Source organism: Thunnus albacares, chromosome 5 (genome assembly GCF_914725855.1).
Source record: "Thunnus albacares chromosome 5, fThuAlb1.1, whole genome shotgun sequence".
In the NCBI taxonomy this organism is placed as follows: Eukaryota; Metazoa; Chordata; class Actinopteri; order Scombriformes; family Scombridae; genus Thunnus; species Thunnus albacares.
In genome coordinates this window covers 2,415,738-2,436,354 of record NC_058110.1, presented here as the reverse complement: position 1 = coordinate 2,436,354, position 20,617 = coordinate 2,415,738, and the positions used below count along the sequence as shown (strand labels likewise).

Below are 20,617 nucleotides of genomic sequence, written 5' to 3'. Positions count from 1 at the left end.
ACTTATGTACAGTACCAGTCAAAAGTTTAAATACACTTTCTCATTTAAGTGAATGGGAAGGTGTGTCCAGACTTTTGACTGGTACTGTTTATTTCTTCATGGAGCATAACTATAACAATTATATCAAATTTACAAGTCACAGAATACTGCTCAGTGCCTGAGTCACGCAGTTCTGGCAAAATTAGAACAAAATTTTAAGTTAATGGAGCTGTGGAAAAAAACCCACTGTAAAATAGCTTTGTATCAGATCTGATACACACACACTGGATACAACAAGTATGAGCCATGTGCAGTGGACATATGGGGTAATTACAGTCACTATGTCAGCCTGTTCTTCCCTGCTACAGTTTAGAAAAATGCTTGTTGGGGGATTGAAGGAGGGAGGCAGACATGTGGTGGGGGGTGCCTGGCATTATCTACTGTAAAAAGGTCACCACCCACTCATTTACTATCTTTGCCTGAGGATCAAGGGCAACAGAAATCAGAGTGAACTGGGCTCCACACAAGTGTCTTGCACGCATGCTTGGATGAAGGTCGACTTAAAGTTTAGTTACACACACACATACATGTTCATTAAAATAAAAATTCTGGATTTGAGTTAAAGGGTAACTCAAGCCTTTTGTTTCTCCAGATGGAGCTGGGTGAAATCTGATAAACTGCCTCAAGTGATGTCACTTGATTTGGTTGGGTCTGAAGACTACAAGTTTGAAACTGAAAAAAATCTGGGGGTGTGGAGTTAGAAAGAAGTGAGGTTACCAGACCTCTGTAGCCCGCTCCTCATCTCTGCCGGAGGCTAACAGCTCCAGGCTACATTAGCTGCTGCCAGCATAACACTCCCCAATCTCCGACTGAACTGCCGGTGGTCGAGTAGCATTGTGGGTAATGTAGACATCAGGTTTTAATAAGGAAGAAAAATGCGTGGCATAAAAAGGAAAGTCTCTGATTGTCCTGCAACAACTTTGATAATACTTTTACAAACTGTGCATTGAGTCTAACAATGTTAGGAGTGCAATGCTAAATTGGTGGAGTGCTTTGAATGAATAACAGACAGTAGCTGTGGTTCTGCACCTACTACTGTACATTGTGTTCCACACATTGGCAACAATTGTCCGAAATGTCACAAAAACAAAAAAAAATATAATGACAAACAACATAATGATGACCCACATGCCGAAGTAAAAGACAGCAGTAATGCAGAGAACAACAACTGTTCAAACACTAACCCAGTGTTACATAATTTTCCATGAAGATGCTAATGACTGACTCCTTTTTCCTGACCACAGTGGACTGCTGGGATGGTCAAGACGGTGAGCCCATCGTCCACCACGGCTACACCCTCACCTCCAAGATCCTCTTCAAAGACGTCATTGAGACCATCAACAAGTACGCCTTCGTCAAGAACGAGTACGTTGAAACACACACAGACACACAGTCCCTCTCTGTGTTGCCATACTCTCACTTTGACATTTGCTTATATTCACTGGCTTGCACACTCACTCAGTCAGAATGTATGGAGGATTTTAAGGGCTGAAACTAAATATATAAATACATAAATAATTATATGAAATGCTGAAATACCACAAATAAACCATAAATAAATAAATCACAAATATATGAGGCATTAAATATATAAATGTTATATTTATTTGTATATTTATTCATTTGTTTATTCATTTGAATGAAATCTTGCATGCTATAATGGTTGATATGTTGGCTGTGGCTGAACAGATGCAGACAAATGCCAAATACATTTATATATTTAATGTATCATTTAATTTGTGATTTATTTATTTATGGTGACGATCAAGCATTTATAAGCAATTATATATTTAGTTTCGGCCCTTAAAACCCTCCATAAGAATGCTCCAGTAGATCACTTTCAGGTTTCATCTCCCCTCCATTGATGGAAACTGACAGACTGTAAAGCATGTGTGTACTGATTTAATAAGCATGTGGAAAATAACCCCAGCAATATATGGTCATGTATGCTGTCAGGACTCATTACGGTGTTGCATTACACAGGCTGTTGGGTTGTACAGCCACAGAGAAAAATGGGAGAAATGAGGCTTGGAATACAATTCCAGGGTTGGGTGGGTTTAATACTAGAACCAGAGACGGATTGAACTCATCCTGGGTGCAGTTTTGTTTTTTTGAGGGCTGACAATTCACAAGTTAAAGTATGATTCTAACATAATGAGATGTGTTTGTTGCTCATATTATTCAGTAGAATTTCTGCCTCATTAGTGTACAAGTTGTCTTTTATATTTATGAGTCAAACCAAAGGATTCTCATCCAGAACATCAAAAAGAGAGCTCACACCTCAGATCATTAAAGGGAAACTTTGCTGATTTTCAACCAGCATTGTATCATTACAATGTGGGTAGTATATGCAAATGAACAATGTTTAACTTCCCTCCATGTTGCCTGCACCCAGAGCTCTGCTCATTTGTCAACAGTGGAGATCTGCCTTAGGTTACAAACTACGTTTCCTCATTTTCTGTAGTGGTGCCTTCAAGGACGGTAAAATGTGGGTCTCCCAAAACACTCCTGTCCCATGCTACGCTAGTGAAACGGAAAAGCAGATTAAAAAATATCACACTACTAAATACTTTAAAATATCAGTATATTTGTAAGAAAATTAGTTTCATGATACAAGGCTGAATATCGCACTGTTGAATCAGACACAACAGAGTCTGGAAGAGGAAGCGACCACCAGCCCGGAGCGACAGCTTAGTTAAGCTGCTAAGTTTATCAGTGATTCATCCAGAAGAGCTGAATCTAACGCAAAAAACAACTAGTTTTACAATATAATGTCTGGGGACGTGTGCAATGCATTCTGGTTGTTGTAGGATTCCCCTCATAAGAGCAGTGTGGGGAATCTACAGACTTTTTCTTAGTTTTGTGTGGTTCAGGGACACCTCAGTCTTACATTCAGCATATTTATCAAACCTGCAAACTCGTCTCCTTTTGCATGAAGTTTCATAGAAATGAGAAATATTCCTGTTCTTACAGACGCAGCGTGCAAAACACGTGCACATCTTTCTTGTCCAGGTGCTCCGTCCAAAAATAAATTGTAGGTGATCCCTACTTCTTGAGGAGGAAGGACTCACAACACGGTAGAATGCTTCCTTTAAAAGAAATGTTTTCTATCTAGAAATAGTAAAATGTTTAAAGCCCAAATAGGCTCTTCTTCAGATATCAAATTTACTCAGCTGTATCACTGAGTAAATTGTGGGACAGACTCTGTAAAATATGAAGCTAACATTGTGTACCTACTCATGGGTACAAGAGCTCCGTCTACAGATGGATTTCCATAAAAAGTGACTTATTTGTTCCATCAAAGTATTTTTACCACTAATGCAAAAAAAGATGTCACTCTGCCGCTGCATTTCCGCTTTTTGTTTTGTATACGATTAAACAGCAAGGGAAAGAGACACTTGTTCCAACTTTGCATCTATTTATACGTCTATTTTCTCCAAAATAATCAAAGGTATGGCAATTTTATTTAATGTGCACTAACTTCTCTGTAGGGATGTGAACCAAAACCCAGTATTAAACAGGTTCCAGAGAACACCCTACAACACAAATACAAACCCGTCTAACACATCAATCCAAAATCTCCATCGATGTTCAGCTGGGATGAGATCTGATGACTATGAAGGTCAAAGCATATGATTCATATCATTTAATACTCATCAAACCATTCAGTGAGCCAGCATGCCCCAGAAGCATCAGGTTTCTCCTTTAATTTGTATAACATATGCAGATACATCCATATCTATAAACACATAAAACATAAAATCATACTCACAGCCATCCACACACAGACACCCTCCTCCTCCTCACACAGGCTGCATCAGAAGGTGATAATCTCATCGACATGCACACAGTCTGGAGGATGCACAGAAGAGCTCTATTTTTAGAGCCTGCCTCTTCAAGTAAAGTGAAGGAGAAACACTCGCTTTGTTAGGATGTTCACCCTTGCTGTGTGTGTTAGAAAACATAATTGTGGACATTATATTCCACAGATAATTGGCTAAAAAGGAGCAGGGTGAAAGGCTGTATTCAACATCAAAGAGAACGATGTGATTTTCCAGGACTCTAAATAAAAACAGGCTCTGTGGCGGACTGACGGGGATGAAAAGCTTCCATCTGACTTAGACTGTGAAGAGTTCTAGTTAGTATGTTGTGACTGAGGAGTCACAGTGCTTCTGAATGTGTCTCCCTTTCAAATGCTAGACCACAGATGCTTCACGGTAATAGGAAATATTGATTTGAAAATACTGACGTTTATCCAGATGTGCTCATTTATTCCATTTTCATCAAGAGATGAACAGTCTTTTTACAAGTTGTATAAAAACTTCATATGACCATCATCTTGCAGAGAGTGAGCATTGTCTTGTAGAGTCAAGAGTCCTCATGTCTAGTGTCTTTTGAAGTGGCTCTAAACCAAAGAATCATAAAACCATGTTGCATTCTTAGTACAGAATCCGTGCAACTCACACATATTTCAGACCAGTGTTGCAGTGCAGACAAGCATTTTGTAAAGTCTGTTGATGTTGATGTGACTGTTGATGATGGTTTACAGGTGGATGTGAGGAACTCTGCATAATGCATATTGCTTACTAAGGCTGCTCTCCCCAATACAAATCATAAAATTGGTGAAACTGTGCTTCTTTCTCGCCGTTCTTTTCATTAACAGATCTAAAGACAGGCAGGAGGCAACAGTATTGACATGTAAACTGATGATTACTGCTTTGCATTTGCTGGAAAAACTAAAGGCTTTCCCAGCAGAAACCCCTACTTAATTAAAAAAAACACATCAATGAGAATTTAGTTCTCAAATTAAGAGAAAACATCTAACAGGAATCTCTGAGGATGAATTGTCAATAATGCATTTCTACATCCTCCTGTGTACTCTGTTGCAAGTATCCTGGAGAAATCAAACTGTGTGTCCTCTGTGTCCTCCTCCACTTTTCAGCCATGTAACTCCAATCTCTTATGTGTGATTATCTCCCAGCTACCCAGTCATCCTGTCCATAGAAAACCACTGCAGTGTTCCTCAGCAAAAGAAGATGGCCCAGTATCTGATTGAGATCCTGGGGGACAAACTGGACGTGTCCAACATCAAAGCTGGCGATTCTGGGCAGCTGCCCTCACCAGAAATACTCAAAGGCAAGATCCTTGTCAAGGTAAAGTCAGAGCGTGGGTGTGCTCTAACGCACTTAGACGTACAGTTGTTTAAAAAGCTCACTGTCCTATTATCTGGAGTTTGAACCTCACACAGCAGACTGCAAAGGCAGGAGATGGTGTGCTGATTGAAGTGAAGTGATTAGAAAGTGTGTGAATATGATACATTTAGGAAAAGAGAATGAAAAACAAAACTTGGATGTAGGAAGGAATAAAAAGCTTGAGTTGTTATGGATTGTTTGTGTGTAGTAACAGTGGACTGCAGACTGGTTCATTCACAGTTGTCTGTGTAATTACAATATCCAAACCCATTGTTTCTACTACTATGATTACAACTGTAGCTCCCTGAGGAAGTGGAATGAGGTACAGCACATATATTATGGGATATCACGCCCCCGTGTGGCCTGATGTAAGACACTTCTATCCACACCTTAAAGGGCAGGTTCACAATCTTTCAAGTCTGTGTTAAAACAACAGTCAGGACCCCAAATGAACATTGAAACATGTTTTTCTTTCTGTAATCATTCCTCCTGTTCATACTGACCATTAGAAGATCCCTTCATGATGACCTTACAATGGAAGTGATGGGGGACAAAAAAGTCTTCATCTGTGCAAAAATGTATTTAAAAGTTTATCCGAAGCTAATATGAAGCTTCAGCGTCCAAATGAGTCAAATCAAGTAGATATCTTTCAACGTTACAGTCTTTTTAGTGCCAAAGTCCCTCATTTTGTTACTATACTTCCACCTGCAGCTCAACAGGGAAACACAAAGAGGGAATTTGATGCTAAAAAAGACTATAAATGTATCAGATATCCACTTGATATGACTAACTCAGACTGATGAAGCCTCATATAAGCTTCACATCTACTTTTAAATGACTGTGTGGACACACTGTGGATTTTGGCTCCATCACTTATGTAAATTGAAAGCACATTTGAAAAGGATCTTTTAATAGTCAGTATGACCAGGAGGAATTATTACACTGAGGAAAACATTTGGGCACCTGACTGTCGTTTTAAGACACACTTGAAAAATTGTAAACCTATCCTTTTAAAGGCAAGTCATCCCTCAGTTCCACAGCCACTCTGCTGTCACTGAGCCCGGCTGTGAAGGGGGGCGGTGCCTCATCTTCAATTAAACGCACTGCTGCAGTTGGTCTCAGTGTAGTTGTAGTGGCAATAAACAGCACATCACATTTACTTTCATTTTCCACCAATTGTACCCTAAAATTCACTCCCTGTGGTCATTGTGAAAGCTCTTTGCTGTTGTAAACCATCTGTCTATGTTGGCAGCCGTGGCAGGAGTTGTAATGCAAACCATTAAAGTAAAGTTAGTTTGAAACATGCCTTTAACTAACAGAAGCAGGAGAGTATGCTGATATGCAGCAGCAGCAGCAGCCCTCTGATAGCAGGGGAGGGAACACTATTGAGGTTAATGAGGCTTTATTGACTCCAGATATTTTCACTAAAGAGAGGGCACTGTGCCAATACCTGGCACTGCACTGACTTCTCAGCCAGCTGCTGCACCAGCACTATTACCTGTGTGTACAGTCAGCAATGTGTTAGTGATGGCACCAATATGAAAGCACTGTGCCCTGCAACATGACGCACTGTGCGGCCTCGCTGTGGGTGCTCATGTCACACTATCATCGGCCACACAGTGCTGCTGCGGGAAGCCACCTCCATGACACTGTGATGGAGAATTATTGCTAACCATTGGGCAAACGACCTCACTTGTTAATGAAAAATCCATGGCTCAGGCAGTGAGAGGGGGCCCATCTGTTAGCACAACATCAGTGACTGAACCTGTACACGCTTCACTGTTGAGTCTCTTCCTCATGTCTGTCTCTTTTCCCCCTTTGAGGCCTGTCAGTGAAAATAATAGAAATTGCAACAGGTACTGTAAATGGCCATGCTTCACCTAATGCTTTATTAGCTACCATATCCACTGCTGTTTTTTGTTTCCTGATCAAAGATGATGGCAAGACAACGTAGAAAGAAGGGGATTATAGGCTTCAGAACACTTTTCTACACCTTGTCTTCATATCTGATCTGCGTGCTGGCTGGCAAAAAGGAAAAATGAGTTCCTATTTCCTGCCTACTTCACATTTTTGGCTCTATTGACTCTCAAGTAATTATCGCATTATCTTTTATACAGTTACTGCAATAGTAGTGTAACATTTTGGGAAATTATTTGCTTTCTTTCCAAGATTGAGATGAGAAGATGCCACTCACATGTCGGTGCATTGACAAATCCTCTTTTTTTGAGTTAATAAATTTTACAGCCACATTATTATACATTATTATACTATCAGCTGTTCTTGGTCCCAGTCTGCGGTTTTCATTGTTACCTTTATCCAGGGAAAATGAAGTCACTGCCTTCGATGTGAGCTGGTAAAAATGATGCTGTGGGTGGTGAGAACAAATGTGAGCTGCTACTCAGTATGTACAGTAAATTCTTTGAATTCTGTATTACCACCAGTTTCATGCTGTTATCATGAAACAGTTCCAGCACTTAACTCCCCCCAAAACCTCTAATTGTCATTTTTTACATTTCTGTTTGTGTACGGATTAAACAAACAAGATACAAGCAAGCAAGATCAGTGAAAGGTGGACAGAGAACCAGGGTTTTTGTTTCCCTCTGTTTCCAGTCTTTATGCTGAGCTAGTCAACCCAGTCCTGTTGAGTCCAACTCAACAGTTAAAGGGGAATTCCACAGATTTTCCACCTCAGCCTGTGTTTCCAGGTGCTTTATGTGAAAAAAGTAGCATAAAGCCTTTTGTATCTCCAGAAGGAGCTGTGTGAAATCTGATAAATTGCCTCAAGTGATGTCACTTGAGTCGGTGTCGACTGGGGCTGAAGACTATGAGTCTGAAAATGGAAAAAAAAGAAACTATGTGGGTGTGGCGTTAGAAAGAAATGAGCTTAAAATAAATAAAAAAGATTATATCTCTGGTTTGACTTTGATCTTTCTTTAAAAAAACAGTCAATGTTGAAGGAGTGTGATGCTAAAATGAGTACGCTTTAAGCACACCGACTTGAAAGCGGTATCGACCTTCTCCTCTGTCTTGTAAGCGTATTTCCCATAATGTTGAATAATATAAATGACCGTTGCAGTAATTTGTCATAATAATATGGCTGTCTCCACCAGGGGAAGAAACTGCCTCCCAACATCGACGAGAACGCAGAGGAGGGAGACGTGTCAGATGAGGACAGCGCTGATGAGATGGAGGATGACTGCAAGCTGATAAATGGAGATGTATGTCCTCTTACTACTGTGTCTCCTTGTTTATCTCCTCTATCCACCAGAGTTACAGGCAGGCTTTGAATCAAGGTATACGGCAGTTGAAATGTGGATTTTCTATTTTTGTTTGAACTGCGAGACCAACTGATCGAGTGTTCATAGGCTTCTCCTCTCCAGTCTTGTCTTTGTAATACTCTGTTCCTCATGTTTATTGCTATCTCTGCTGTTTCTCTTTGTCTCCGTCTTTTCTTTCTGTTTGGCCATGTGTTCTCATTTTCCTGCTCTCTCTTCCTGTTTGTCCCCTCTTCTTCCTTTCTTCAATGTTTGCTTGCTTCTTTCAAAGTGGAAGGTACTGTATGAAATGCTCATTCTCGACACCCTCAGAAATCTCACTTAGTCATGTGCCATACTCTCTCATCCTGTCTGTGATATTTTAAAGTGGTATTCTGGTACCAAACTTGCACATGGATCAGTGTTTTGTAGGTGGTGGATTAGAGGAAAAAACCAGCCGATCTCTGCTGTTGTCATACTTTAATTTTTTTATTTATTTATAGCCTACAGCACGAAATCACAAGTTTTCTTCAGAGGGCTTTATATTAAAAAAAAAAATAGATCCTTTATTCTCCAACTCTGAGAGAAAAGCATCAGAGGAGGGTTTCCTCTTCCAGGACGAACAGACATTCAATATATACAGAGGAGACAGAAATAACAATAGTAACATTATGGAAACCCAGCATCAAGGTGCAGTTTCTTAAAGTTTAACCACAGCAGTCTTAACACTAGTGGAAACAGAGCCAGTTGTCAGTAATTAATTAACTATATTCTGCATTGTAGGTTTGTATTTTTAAAAACTTTAGCTGGTAGGAGGTCAGATAGGCAGGTAAGTGGGTTTAGAGGCCAATACTAGCTCATAAAACGTTTCCAGTGAGGTCTCAAAATTGTGAGAGCAGGGACTATCTGGATGTCATGAGTGTTTAGAGGGGCAGTGGTGACCTAAAGCTTAGAGATGCGGGCCAGACTGGCAGGATAAATCTGGGCAGGGAAAGTGAAAAAGCAGTGTTTGCCCTCCGTTATTACCACCATTGATGGAGGGCCATTAACCCCTAACAGCCCAGTGGAGCTGCTCAGTGGCCAGCAGGTCAGACTGTGGTTGAGGAGCTTCCATGTGTGAATGTGAGTGTGGTTAGGGCGTTCATGCAAAAGACAGCAGACTGAAAAATAAAGGTAAAAAAAAGAGAAGAAATAAGTTTCAGGCCATGTGCAGCCTGCTTAAGAGCAACTGTTTCTTCCAGTGTAGACTTCTTCAAACATTTTTTCATAGCAAGAGGTGCAACTGAGACCAGACAGAGCTGTGATTAGGTCAGTAGAGAGATTGTCAACAAAACCCGCCCCAGCGATGAGAGCAGCCAGGACTACAGACAGTTGATCACCAAGTGCAGTTAGGGTTGATGGACCAGTGTGGCGATTGGTTAAAAGTACCAATTGTTATTCTTCTTTCATCACCTTTTGCAACTGATGATTTATCAACAAAAGACCTTAATTGGGTCCTAATGAAGTTAAGATGAAGTACTGGCAGCCTGTGTGGGTACTTTTTCTACTTTACTAAGCAAATGCACTTACACAAAAGTCTATAAATGCTGAGGATTTCTAAAAATATCCATATTTTAATGCAAAACCATTGCAAAGAGCATCTTTAATAATCAAAGTTTGCCTATTATTTCATTTCTCTCAGGGTGGAAAAGTCTCTGAAACAACCTGTAGACCTTTGGAGAGTCTCCAAAGGTGTGCAAGCTGAATAATAAGAATTCTGTTCAGAATAAAGCATTAGCCTTTGCTCAGGTTAAATGTTTTTACCAGTTAAGTATTTATCAATTCTACTAGAAAGAAAAGATGGATAGCACTGACTGCACCACATTCTTCTATTAACATAAGCTCAGTATGTGTAGTTTGAACACATCCGTACTGAGCACTTCGAAATAGAAGTTTTCATGGAGCAAGTTGCTGCCTGAGGTCTGATAACAGACTGAGGTGGTTTATGGATACAATCTGCCACCATGTGGATGAACTGAGCATGTGCATATTGCTCCCTGCAGGACATAGACCAGTGCTCTCTCTTCCATTTCTAACATTTCATCTGTAAAGCAGGATGTCTCACTATCATTCACTATCATTCCCTCACATCTGGAATGGGTTATGTCACTAATTCAGGCATTCATCAAATGGTCTGGGAGGTCATGCATTATGTAATATCATGCATTTGCTTTATCTTTGCTCCTCAAGAAACCTGCGTTCTTGTAGGATCCTGCATGTTTTTGTTCTTCTTAGTCAGGTCAGACCAGAGCGAGATGTTTATTCTGCAAGGATTCTTTTACAGTATGACCTCAGACAAAACCAGATGACTTAAAGGGGCAGTTCACTTAAATTACAAAAAATAATAAAAACATTATAAGAAATTAATAAAAAATCTTGAAAACAGTTGAATGTGTAGAGTATTCAGACCAGTGGGCATGCTGCTTGGAAATATGTTACGTAACGTAATATATTATGTTATAAAGTACCTTCACCTCTGAAATCTCAGAGATCTCTCAAAACTTGACAAGTAAGACAAAACTCATCTAAATTGCTAGATATCATTAGAGTGAAGTGATAAAATGAGAATTTTGTGTAATCTGGGTGAACTGACCCTTTTAATGCATTATTTGGCCATAGAAGTTGGAAACCATATACTATACACTATCTTATACACCATCATTGTGTGCCATGTTCTCACATTGCGGGAGGTTCTGCATTATGTAACATAAGAGTTCCTTTAGGATACTGTATGATTTTCTATTCTGATGAGACCAGACTAAGAAGAAAAAAGAGAGAATTTTGCAAGTTTTCCTTTTATAGTAGGACATTTACTTAGAATATCATACAGAACATTAATTGACTTGATGTATTATTTTGGCGAAAAAGACCCCAATACACTGTGCAGTAACAGTGATCGTGCATGTTTTATTGCATGCTATCGACTGAAAAAAATCCCATAAGGAGACCTGGTGTATAGAGGCCTTAAGACACAACAGTCCATCTGAGTAGCAATCTAAATGTTCCTGACTGCAACATGAAGATTGATCTCAGAGGCTGATGGCTTTGTTATGTGAGAGGAGGTTGAACTGGCGTCCTTCTGCTGCTTCTACCATGATTCTGCTTCACTAAGGACATTTCCAGTGTGATCGGGGTGTTCCTCATTTGCTGTATTCCCTCCTTATTTCATGGCTACTAACTTTTTCTGTTAACTGTTAAACCAGTAAAATGTCCATCACAAATCCAGATTCCCAGGTTGATATTTTCAGATCAATCTTGATTTGTTCAACTATACAACAGAGATTGAGATGCATCTGAGAGGCCAGAACCAAAGAATATTTGCTAAATGATTAATTGATTACCTAAGTTGTTGATATATCGATTCTTTTGTTGACCTGTCTGGGTTGATTTGTTAAAACAGAAGTCATTAGCTAGTATTATATTTCCTGCAGAAAAATAAAAAAAGACAACTGAAAGCAAAAGATAAAAGTTAGAGATGAAGAAAACTGAAGTTAGAGGCCTTACAGGCACAACCTGAAAAATGAGCATAAACTCCCACCAGACTGAAACTGTCCAAAGTTAGCCTTTTCTGTTGCACCATGTATCATCGTCATCTCTTTCTCTGTAACTCTTCACTCCACCTCCAGACATCAGCCAACAGGAAGCAGGTGGAGAACATGGCTAAGAAAAAGCTGGACAACCTGATGAAAGAGTCCAAGATCCGAGACAGAGAAGACCCAGACAGCTTCACCATCGCAGCCCTCCCTCCTGCCGGGAAGCCCTCAGACAAAACTGGCTCCAAGGTAAACACAGACAGGGAGTCGTGATGGAGCCAAGATGGCACCAATCGCCAAGAACCCACTGTTTCTGAAATGAATTGGGATGGGTAACACAGAGGCTCATTCATCACTTCATGCTGCAAATTGAAGTCAAAAAGACCGCAAGCACACAGGGCAGAGACAAAACGGATGGATGAGGAAATGTAGGATTACTAGTTTATAGTTTATGGTGTGATTAAGAGGTGATGGACTCAAACCACCTTTACTGGCCGGCTGTGGGTGTAAAAGTCAAAATCAGCCTCCCTCCTTTTAACAGAACTCAGCCTTTGAACTGACTGTTCTTCATTTACACACAAAAGTAGACCTGGGACAGGACAGTCACCAATTCAAATTCAATCCAATTCAATAATCCCAACTACTCAAATGGACTACACACTGGGGATGAACTGTATATGAATTATTCTGATATGAACACATGATGCACTCTGATGCAAACCACACCCAAATTTTTGCAGTAATATTATTTTTTCACCCCAGCTGATTTGCAGTTTGCCTCAAAATTCTCACTCCTCATTTTTAGTCATAACTCAGTCTAATCTGAACATACAGACATAAAGAGGACAGATTTACAGACCTATAATGTCTGGAACTAATATTCTCATTTGGTTAAATTTGGAGCATATTTAAAAAGGTTTTAATCTTGGTTTTATAGTCCTATAATCCTTCAGAGTGTGAATTTGTTTATTGGTGAAGAAGAGACAGCCTACCACATTGAGAATCTTGAGTGAAAGAAAACTGTTATGGTGAAGTGACCTCTGATGGATCAGTACAGTAGTCTTGAGCACAATTCCAGAGAGCAACCAGTTTCAGTCACATTTTTGAAAGCTGCATTCATTTATATTTTTATATTCAAAATAATAGGCGACAGTTTGCTAAAACAGTTACTGTAACACATTTTTATAATATGATCTTCTGTCAATGTTGTGCTTACACCTTGTTCAGATATTGGCCCCATAGTGGCCAAATAATCTATGAATACTGCTTTAAATAGTCAGAATTTGTCTGTTTTTCAGTTTAAAATCCAGGAAAAGTTTCCTTACAAAATATGTTAAGATGCTCCTCTGCCATCAGGGTAAAGGGGACGATGGAACGGACACAGCGGATGAGGCTAACCCCAGCAGCAACAAGCGCACAGGCCGTTCCTTCATGGGGAGCTTCTCTAAACGCAAGGTTTGCCTTCTAGTTTCCTCTCTTTTTACTTTGCTCTCAGCAAATACAAATACAGGTATCACTGACTGTTAGTTAGGAAAACTCACCTGTTGCTGAGCTCCACAAAATTGAAGCAGCAGAGCCACAATACTGCATCCTGCACTAAGCTACTTCTGCTGAAATTCACACTGCACACAAATCTCCCATTTTTTCCTCAGTTGCAATAAACTGTAATAGTCCTTGCAGAATTTGCAGTCAAGTAAGAATAATAATAATAAGAAGAATAAGAATAAAAATAGGAGCAATTACTCAAAGATGACATCTCATGTTTCTCAAAAAAGGATAAGAAAGGACCCCATACTCTATAGAATGACTAGATAGGACATTTTAAGATTTCAGAGAGAGTTTGGAACACTAATTTCCAAAATTCAGCTGAACAACATCAACATAAATGTACCGGGGTTAGCTCAACAGCGAATTTGCACCTGTAGTCAATACACATGAAGAGAAACTCATCTTTACTCTGTGGTATCTTACTTGTGACGCATCATCACCTTTTTGAATAACTGTTACTACTGCAGAAAAAGACGACCAAGCTGAAGAAAACATCAAGCTTTGAAGACACAGATACAGACCAAGAGAGCACCAGCAGCACCTCCCGAGCCCCATTACACCACAGCAAGTATGCCACGCACACACACACACACACACACACACACACACACACCCCTCTGGTGTCTGATGTAGAGGATGTGCTGTCTCCACCCACCCACCCGCCAGGCCTAACCACTCAACCTAGGGGAAACACTGTATATGCATATACACATAATGATTTATTTCACAGCAAAGGTAAATCTGTTGAATAAATTTCACTCTGGGTTATCCAGAGAAGCAGCTGATCCAGGCTCGTCTCTGTTCTTCATGCCACTGTTTCATGCATACATTTATTATCTAAATTTGCAAAAAAGTTCCATCTCATAAAAACAAAAGTTATAGTTCTATAAAAAATAATGGAACACACCCGCCCTAACTTCTGTGTGCTGTACTAAAGTGGTCCAGTAAATGGTCATATCTGTTCCCATGAAACAGAGTGTAAACAAAAGTTGTGAGGGAAAAGTGCTCCATAGCAGTGGGTGGTGGCAGTGGATCACTGATTGCAAGCAATCATGAAACAGAACAAGAAGAAAGGTGACCACAACAAACATGTCAGAGGAAATCCACCATCCACCGGCGCGTTGAGAGGGTCAGCAGGCCAAACAATAAACAAGAATCAGCCCACCACAAATGAGATGACTTGTTCAGTTGATCTGTGACATGATCTTTGTTGTTTTGGGGTTTTTTTCATGTGAGTCATTATGTAACCTCTGATCTTTGTTGAACTTACAGAAAGAAGAAGACCATGAAGCTGTCCAGAGCTCTGTCTGACCTGGTCAAATACACTCGGTCTGTGGGCCTCTATGATATTGATGCACAAGGTTTGTACTTCTGCTCACTGGCTTTGCTCACTCAGTTAGACTGCTGACCTTTGTTACCTGGAAAACAGGTACACAGCAATATCTGGGTTGACTACTCTGACACTTATGATGAGGTATAATTACAAAGTGTAGAGTGCTGATGTCATCACGCCATGAGTTGAACATGTTGCAAGTCAGACATTAGTTTTAATGAATTTCTGCCCAGTGAGGTCAATGCTCAGACTGAACAGAGTAAGTCATGTGACATAGGCACTGTGTATAAAAGCCTGATGATAACTTTCAAATTCACATCAGTAACATAACAAGGACAGGTTTTCATCACTTGAAAAACATATCAGAATATCTCAAGCTGGCTCCCAAATAAACAACAGCACATCTAAAACCCAGTAGCCAGAGTCCTCATGTGTACAGGCAGAGCTCAACAATATTACTTGTCGTTGAAATTGTCTGAAAACACTGAACACACATATGAAATAATACACGAAACACTGGAACCATTGATCCCCAAACCAAACATAGCTCTTAACATGTTTTACTGAGCTAAAGTCCAACACATTACCTTTTTTGGGCATGACATAAGATGGCTCCCTAGGCCTCTCTGTAGAGCACGGTAGTTAATGATAAAACAATTCAGCCAGGTATTTGACTTATTCTGCTGTCACATACTCTACTGCTTAAATCACTTCATTGGCTTCCAGTACAATGCAAACATTGTACTTCTGGTTTTAAGCACTTGTGACTGCTGCATTGAGTTCACTTAAAATAACCTTAATAAGGACTTATAACATTGTCTCCTAATAGTTTAAGTTTTCAAAAACTCTTGTTAGTGGAAAGCTACTTGATAACCAGTGATGTGAATGTCAGTGTAATGAGTGTCTGTGTGTTTTCCCCGGCAGCCAGCTGCAGCTGGCAGGTATCATCGCTGAGTGAAACCAAAGCCCACCAGGTGATGCAGCAGAAAGCCACCGCCTTCATCCACTTTAACCAGCGACAGCTGTCACGCATCTATCCCTCCTCTTACCGTGTGGACTCCTCCAACTTTAACCCTCAGCCCTTCTGGAACGCTGGCTGCCAGCTTGGTACAACCTCACACCACATGTCAACAACTTTGATATCTCTTTACTTTGTCATGAACCCACAGGGAGTTTGCACACTATTACACACTACTGCTGCTATTATTACACCTGCTTCTGTTAGTCACTTTCTGTCAGTCAGCTGAAGTGCTCATGATGCTTTTGCTCCTCTACTGTAGCTGTTGGCCTCATTAAAATCCAGTTTTCATCCTGTTGACAATAATGATTGAACTGCTTTGGTTTCAGTTGCATTGAACTACCAGTCCGAGGGTCGGGTCCTCCAGCTCAACAGAGCTAAGTTCTACAGCAATGGCAACTGTGGCTACATCATCAAACCTGCATGCATGTGTGAAGGTCAGCACCTAAAAAAGATTCATTCATGTTTAAATTTGCAATGAAGTGTTGTATGACATTATAATATCAACTTTATTCAGGTTCTCTCCTTCTCCCTTTCTGTCTGTATCTAAAATTTACATTTTGTCACCTTTGTAAGCAAGACGATTGATACTGATTACAGATGTCACTCATTTCAATTGGCCTAATGCTGCAGCGGCAATGAAGGGCGATGAAATAATTTATCCAGGTTATCCATCAGGTGGCACATGTGAGCAGTCCAGATGCAGTGTGTGTTTGTCTCACTGTAGGGTAGTCAATACAAAATGGCGACCATAGACACAATGGAGGAACAGAGAAACGCCATGGAACTGTTTGGGAATGAGTCACAGCACTCTGTTATACTTTGTGCCGGGCCTGTACAGTATACTTTCACATTACACAGTCCTAATTTCATAATATTATTTATATTTAATTTCAGCCAGGCAGTTGTCAGTCAGGGTAGAGTTGCAGTGACAATGGATTTGGTAGATTTATCAGCATGGCAGTGGAAATGGAAACCATGATGAAGGATGTTACAAAGAGGGAGCATGTAAAGAATGAACAGGAGTGGACCAAGCACAGCGCCCTGGGGGACACCATGGGACAGAGGAGCAGTGGAGGAGGTGCAGCTGTTGATGCTGTACGTGAAGGATCTCAAATAAACCATGTTCTCCCTGTCTGCTAATTGCAGGTGCCTTTAACCCCAACCTGGAGGACCCGCTGCCGGGTCAGATGAAGAAACAGCTGGTGTTGAAGATCATCAGTGGACAGCAGCTGCCCAAACCCAAAGACTCTATGCTTGGAGACAGAGGAGAAGTAGGACATACACACAGTCAGCTCTGATGTTCTTTTGTAAAGGAGCATGTTATAATACATCATTTCAACTGTAATAAAACATATAGGCATTTTGAAATGCCTTAGATGAATCAGATGGTGGTTTTCAGTCAAATTACAGTGGAAACCAGACTGATCCACCCTTGAAAAAACTGACATATCATGAAGTACCTAAGAAGTATTTGAACTTCACATCAGAACAAGTGTTACAAATTAAGCAATGCATCAACGCCATGTTCTATCTGTGTGTCAGATCATTGATCCCTTCGTGGAAGTGGAGATCATCGGCCTTCCGGTGGACTGCTGCAAGGAGCAGACCAGAGTGGTGGATGATAACGGTGAGTTGATGGAGAGGTGAATTTTTCAGGTTCACCTGTCTACATGAAGCACACATACTTAAGGTCTCCCTGTTGCTATAGAAAATGAATCCCCCTCTTTTCTAGACACAGTATATATATGTATTTATGTGTTATGTATTGATAATGTAAGGCTAGCTGACTACTGTGTAAACTGAAATCTCACTCCTCAGTGCTGTTTTCTGTAAACTGAGCTACACATGTTTGCACACGTTTCCAGAGGTGAGCTGTGGTTTGTTGTGTTTTTCCTCTGACATGTGATTGATGTATGTATGTGCAGACTGGTGCAGTGCATTGGTTGAATGTGACTCTTGGAGCTGTCTGTATGGCTTCTGATCCGTTATTGATGAGCTCAGCATGAAGAGACGTGCACAGGCAGCACCTCTCAGTCTGCATGCTAACACACACACACACTCTGAATAATTGATGACTGCTGAGCTTGCTCTGCGACTCTCTCCTGGACCGTCCACACTCTCTGTCCTCTGTCTCTATCACTCTTCTCTCCTCTCCTATTTATCTAACTTTTCCTCTCTTCTTATTCTTTCTCACACTATTCTCTCACTGTCTCTCTTAATTCCCTCCTGTCTTTTCCCTCTTCCTCTGTCCTCTCTATGCTCACTCTTCCCTCACTCCCCTCCCCTTCGTCCCCCTCCTCCTCCCCTCCTCGACCTCTCTTGGGACGGTCTGACAGGGTTCAACCCAATGTGGGAGGAGACTCTGGTGTTCACGGTCCACATGCCAGAGCTGGCCCTGGTGCGTTTCCTTGTGTGGGACCATGACCCCATCGGCCAGGACTTCATTGGCCAGCGCACCATCGCCTTCAACAGCATGATGCCAGGTAAGACATGGTGAAGAACCTGTTCGATGGAACTGGTACGTACCCTCCATCTCACCTGCCTCTTCCATGGATTGTGTTTCTGTGGTGACCTCTAAAAGCCTTGTTTTTGCCTTGTATTTTTCATGATTGTGTGATATAATTTCAGACACTGAAATTCAATTTGCAGAGAGAAAGAGAAATAAGAGTGTTAGGTTTAAGGTTAACAAGGTGAAAGTTTATTAAAAGTCAAGCACTGAGAAATGTTGCCTTTCTCTAATTTATCCCAAATGTATATGATGAAGAGGCTTCATCCAATATATTTATTCTAAAATTGATCAGTGCTACACTGTTGACAGGAGTGTATATATTAAATATTTTTGGAAAATATGCTCATTAACTTCTTTCTGAGAGAGAGATGGTCAGATGGGTACCACTCTCATGTCTGTGTGTTAAGTAAAGAGCTCGAGTCAGGATGTGGTTAGCCTAGCTTAGCATAAGACTGGAAGCAGGGGGAAACAGCTAGTTCAAAAACACTCCTAAAGCCTTCTGATGAATATTTTGTATCTTATTTTTTTTATCTGTGCACAAAGTGAAATGTAAAAGAAACAATTTGTGGTTTTAGGAGGAGTTAGGTGCTGGAAAACAGTTAATCTAGCCACTCAGCACTCCTATGCAGCGTCTCAAGATGTAGACTAATTCTGGCAGCTGATTTATGTGCTGCACTCTAAAGCACCACCACCATTACTGCGGTGTCAGAGTGGAAATGAACACATTTCCACTGTCAGTGAAAACAGAGATTTTTGGGTTAATCACGGTGGACAGATGAAAGTAGTCTGTGTGAATGTGGAAGTAGTAACAGCTAGCTACCCCCAGCAGGAATTACTTGCTAGCTTTTGATTTGATCGTTTGTGTGTTTTTGGTCTTGATACATTAAGTTGCAGTCTGTCGAGTTCGAGGCTGAAGCTCTAACAAAAAGGGTCCTTGGAAAAGTCTTATAAAAAAGTTTAACTACACAATAAAAATTGGAGATTCTAAAAACTTAATAGATATTCAAATGGCAAACGGCGTGCAGTGGCTAAACTGATACTTGGCTTGTGGCGTTAAGCATCTTTTCAGTCTTTCTTTTTAGCTGAGAGTCTCTTTCTGGAGATTTCAGCCCTCAGCATAAAGTGAAAAAGACAACACCTAAATTGCAGTGAACGGACCATAACAGCTGGCAAGCCGAGAGAAAACAAGCATCAGCAGCCGCCAGAAAGCACCAGACAAAGAATTGTAAAAACTTTTTATAGTCTAGTGGGTGTGTTTTGGAAGAAAGTGGATCTTTGGTACTCTTTTGGAGGGAGTGCCTTGATTACTAATTATTTCTTTGTACAAGGGAAAACTGGCCTTCAGCTAAAAGGAAATATTTTTATTCCTATTGACTGTTTGAGGGATACGTGTTTGCAATTGGATATTCTCTCATTTCTGCTCTCTACCAAGCTAACAAAGTATATGCAACGTGGCTCACCATCTGTAGGTAGATCCTCAGTCTTTAGCGGTCACTGGTCAACAAGCAGCTCAGAATATGATCGAAACATGATGATTTAATGGAGATTTATGAAAGTAAAATATATTTTATGGAGCAGAGGTTTGTGGATTTTACTTGGTTTTTCCAAAGTTAATTTTTTTTATTGGAGCAGCTGCTAAGACGTCTAGCTGTCTGTTAAAACTGGCTAATATTTCATTGAAAAGTTCATGTTTTTTAGTACTGCTACAAAAAAAACTACTACTAAAAACTACTAAAACATTGTGCTCACTGAGCAGGTTTGGTATTTGTAGCACAAAACACTGATGTATGAGCCTGAACTCACCCCAGAAGCCACATGACACACGATGTGCTTCACAAGCAACCATGTATCCAAATCATACAAACTGACTTTCACAACTAAAACACTATATGTAGAGGAGAAAGTTGTCATACAGCTTTACAGCCAGCAGACAGGAGTGTCATCAATGTAGGAGTTGAAATCTATGGTGAATCTGTGAATACGACCACCCAGTAGGAGAACATAGAGTAGCACAGGTTGAAGTATGGGTACACTATATCTTACAGTATTAATATTACCTGTTAGCATGTGACCTGTTTGTTAGATAGGATCTAAATCACAGCTTATGGACTTGGTATCAGTGTGGAACAGCATTTAGTTTCACTGTTGG

At 40.5% G+C, this 20,617-nt stretch overlaps 1 protein-coding gene across 5 annotated transcripts in view; it reads left to right on the top strand.

The window, feature by feature from the left end:
- Positions 1–20,617, top strand: part of plch2a (phospholipase C, eta 2a) — a 218,964-nt gene that overhangs the window by 181,661 nt on the left and 16,686 nt on the right. For all 5 annotated transcript variants that reach the window (XM_044352228.1, XM_044352226.1, XM_044352231.1 and 2 more), the window contains 12 exons: positions 1,284–1,404; positions 5,021–5,192; positions 8,342–8,449; positions 12,151–12,306; positions 13,414–13,512; positions 14,073–14,173; positions 14,878–14,966; positions 15,863–16,045; positions 16,286–16,393; positions 17,106–17,230; positions 17,502–17,586; positions 18,296–18,442. In XM_044352228.1, the coding sequence (XP_044208163.1) occupies positions 1,284–1,404; positions 5,021–5,192; positions 8,342–8,449; positions 12,151–12,306; positions 13,414–13,512; positions 14,073–14,173; positions 14,878–14,966; positions 15,863–16,045; positions 16,286–16,393; positions 17,106–17,230; positions 17,502–17,586; positions 18,296–18,442 (1,494 nt within the window). The remainder of the gene's footprint in view (positions 1–1,283; positions 1,405–5,020; positions 5,193–8,341; positions 8,450–12,150; positions 12,307–13,413; positions 13,513–14,072; positions 14,174–14,877; positions 14,967–15,862; positions 16,046–16,285; positions 16,394–17,105; positions 17,231–17,501; positions 17,587–18,295; positions 18,443–20,617) is intronic.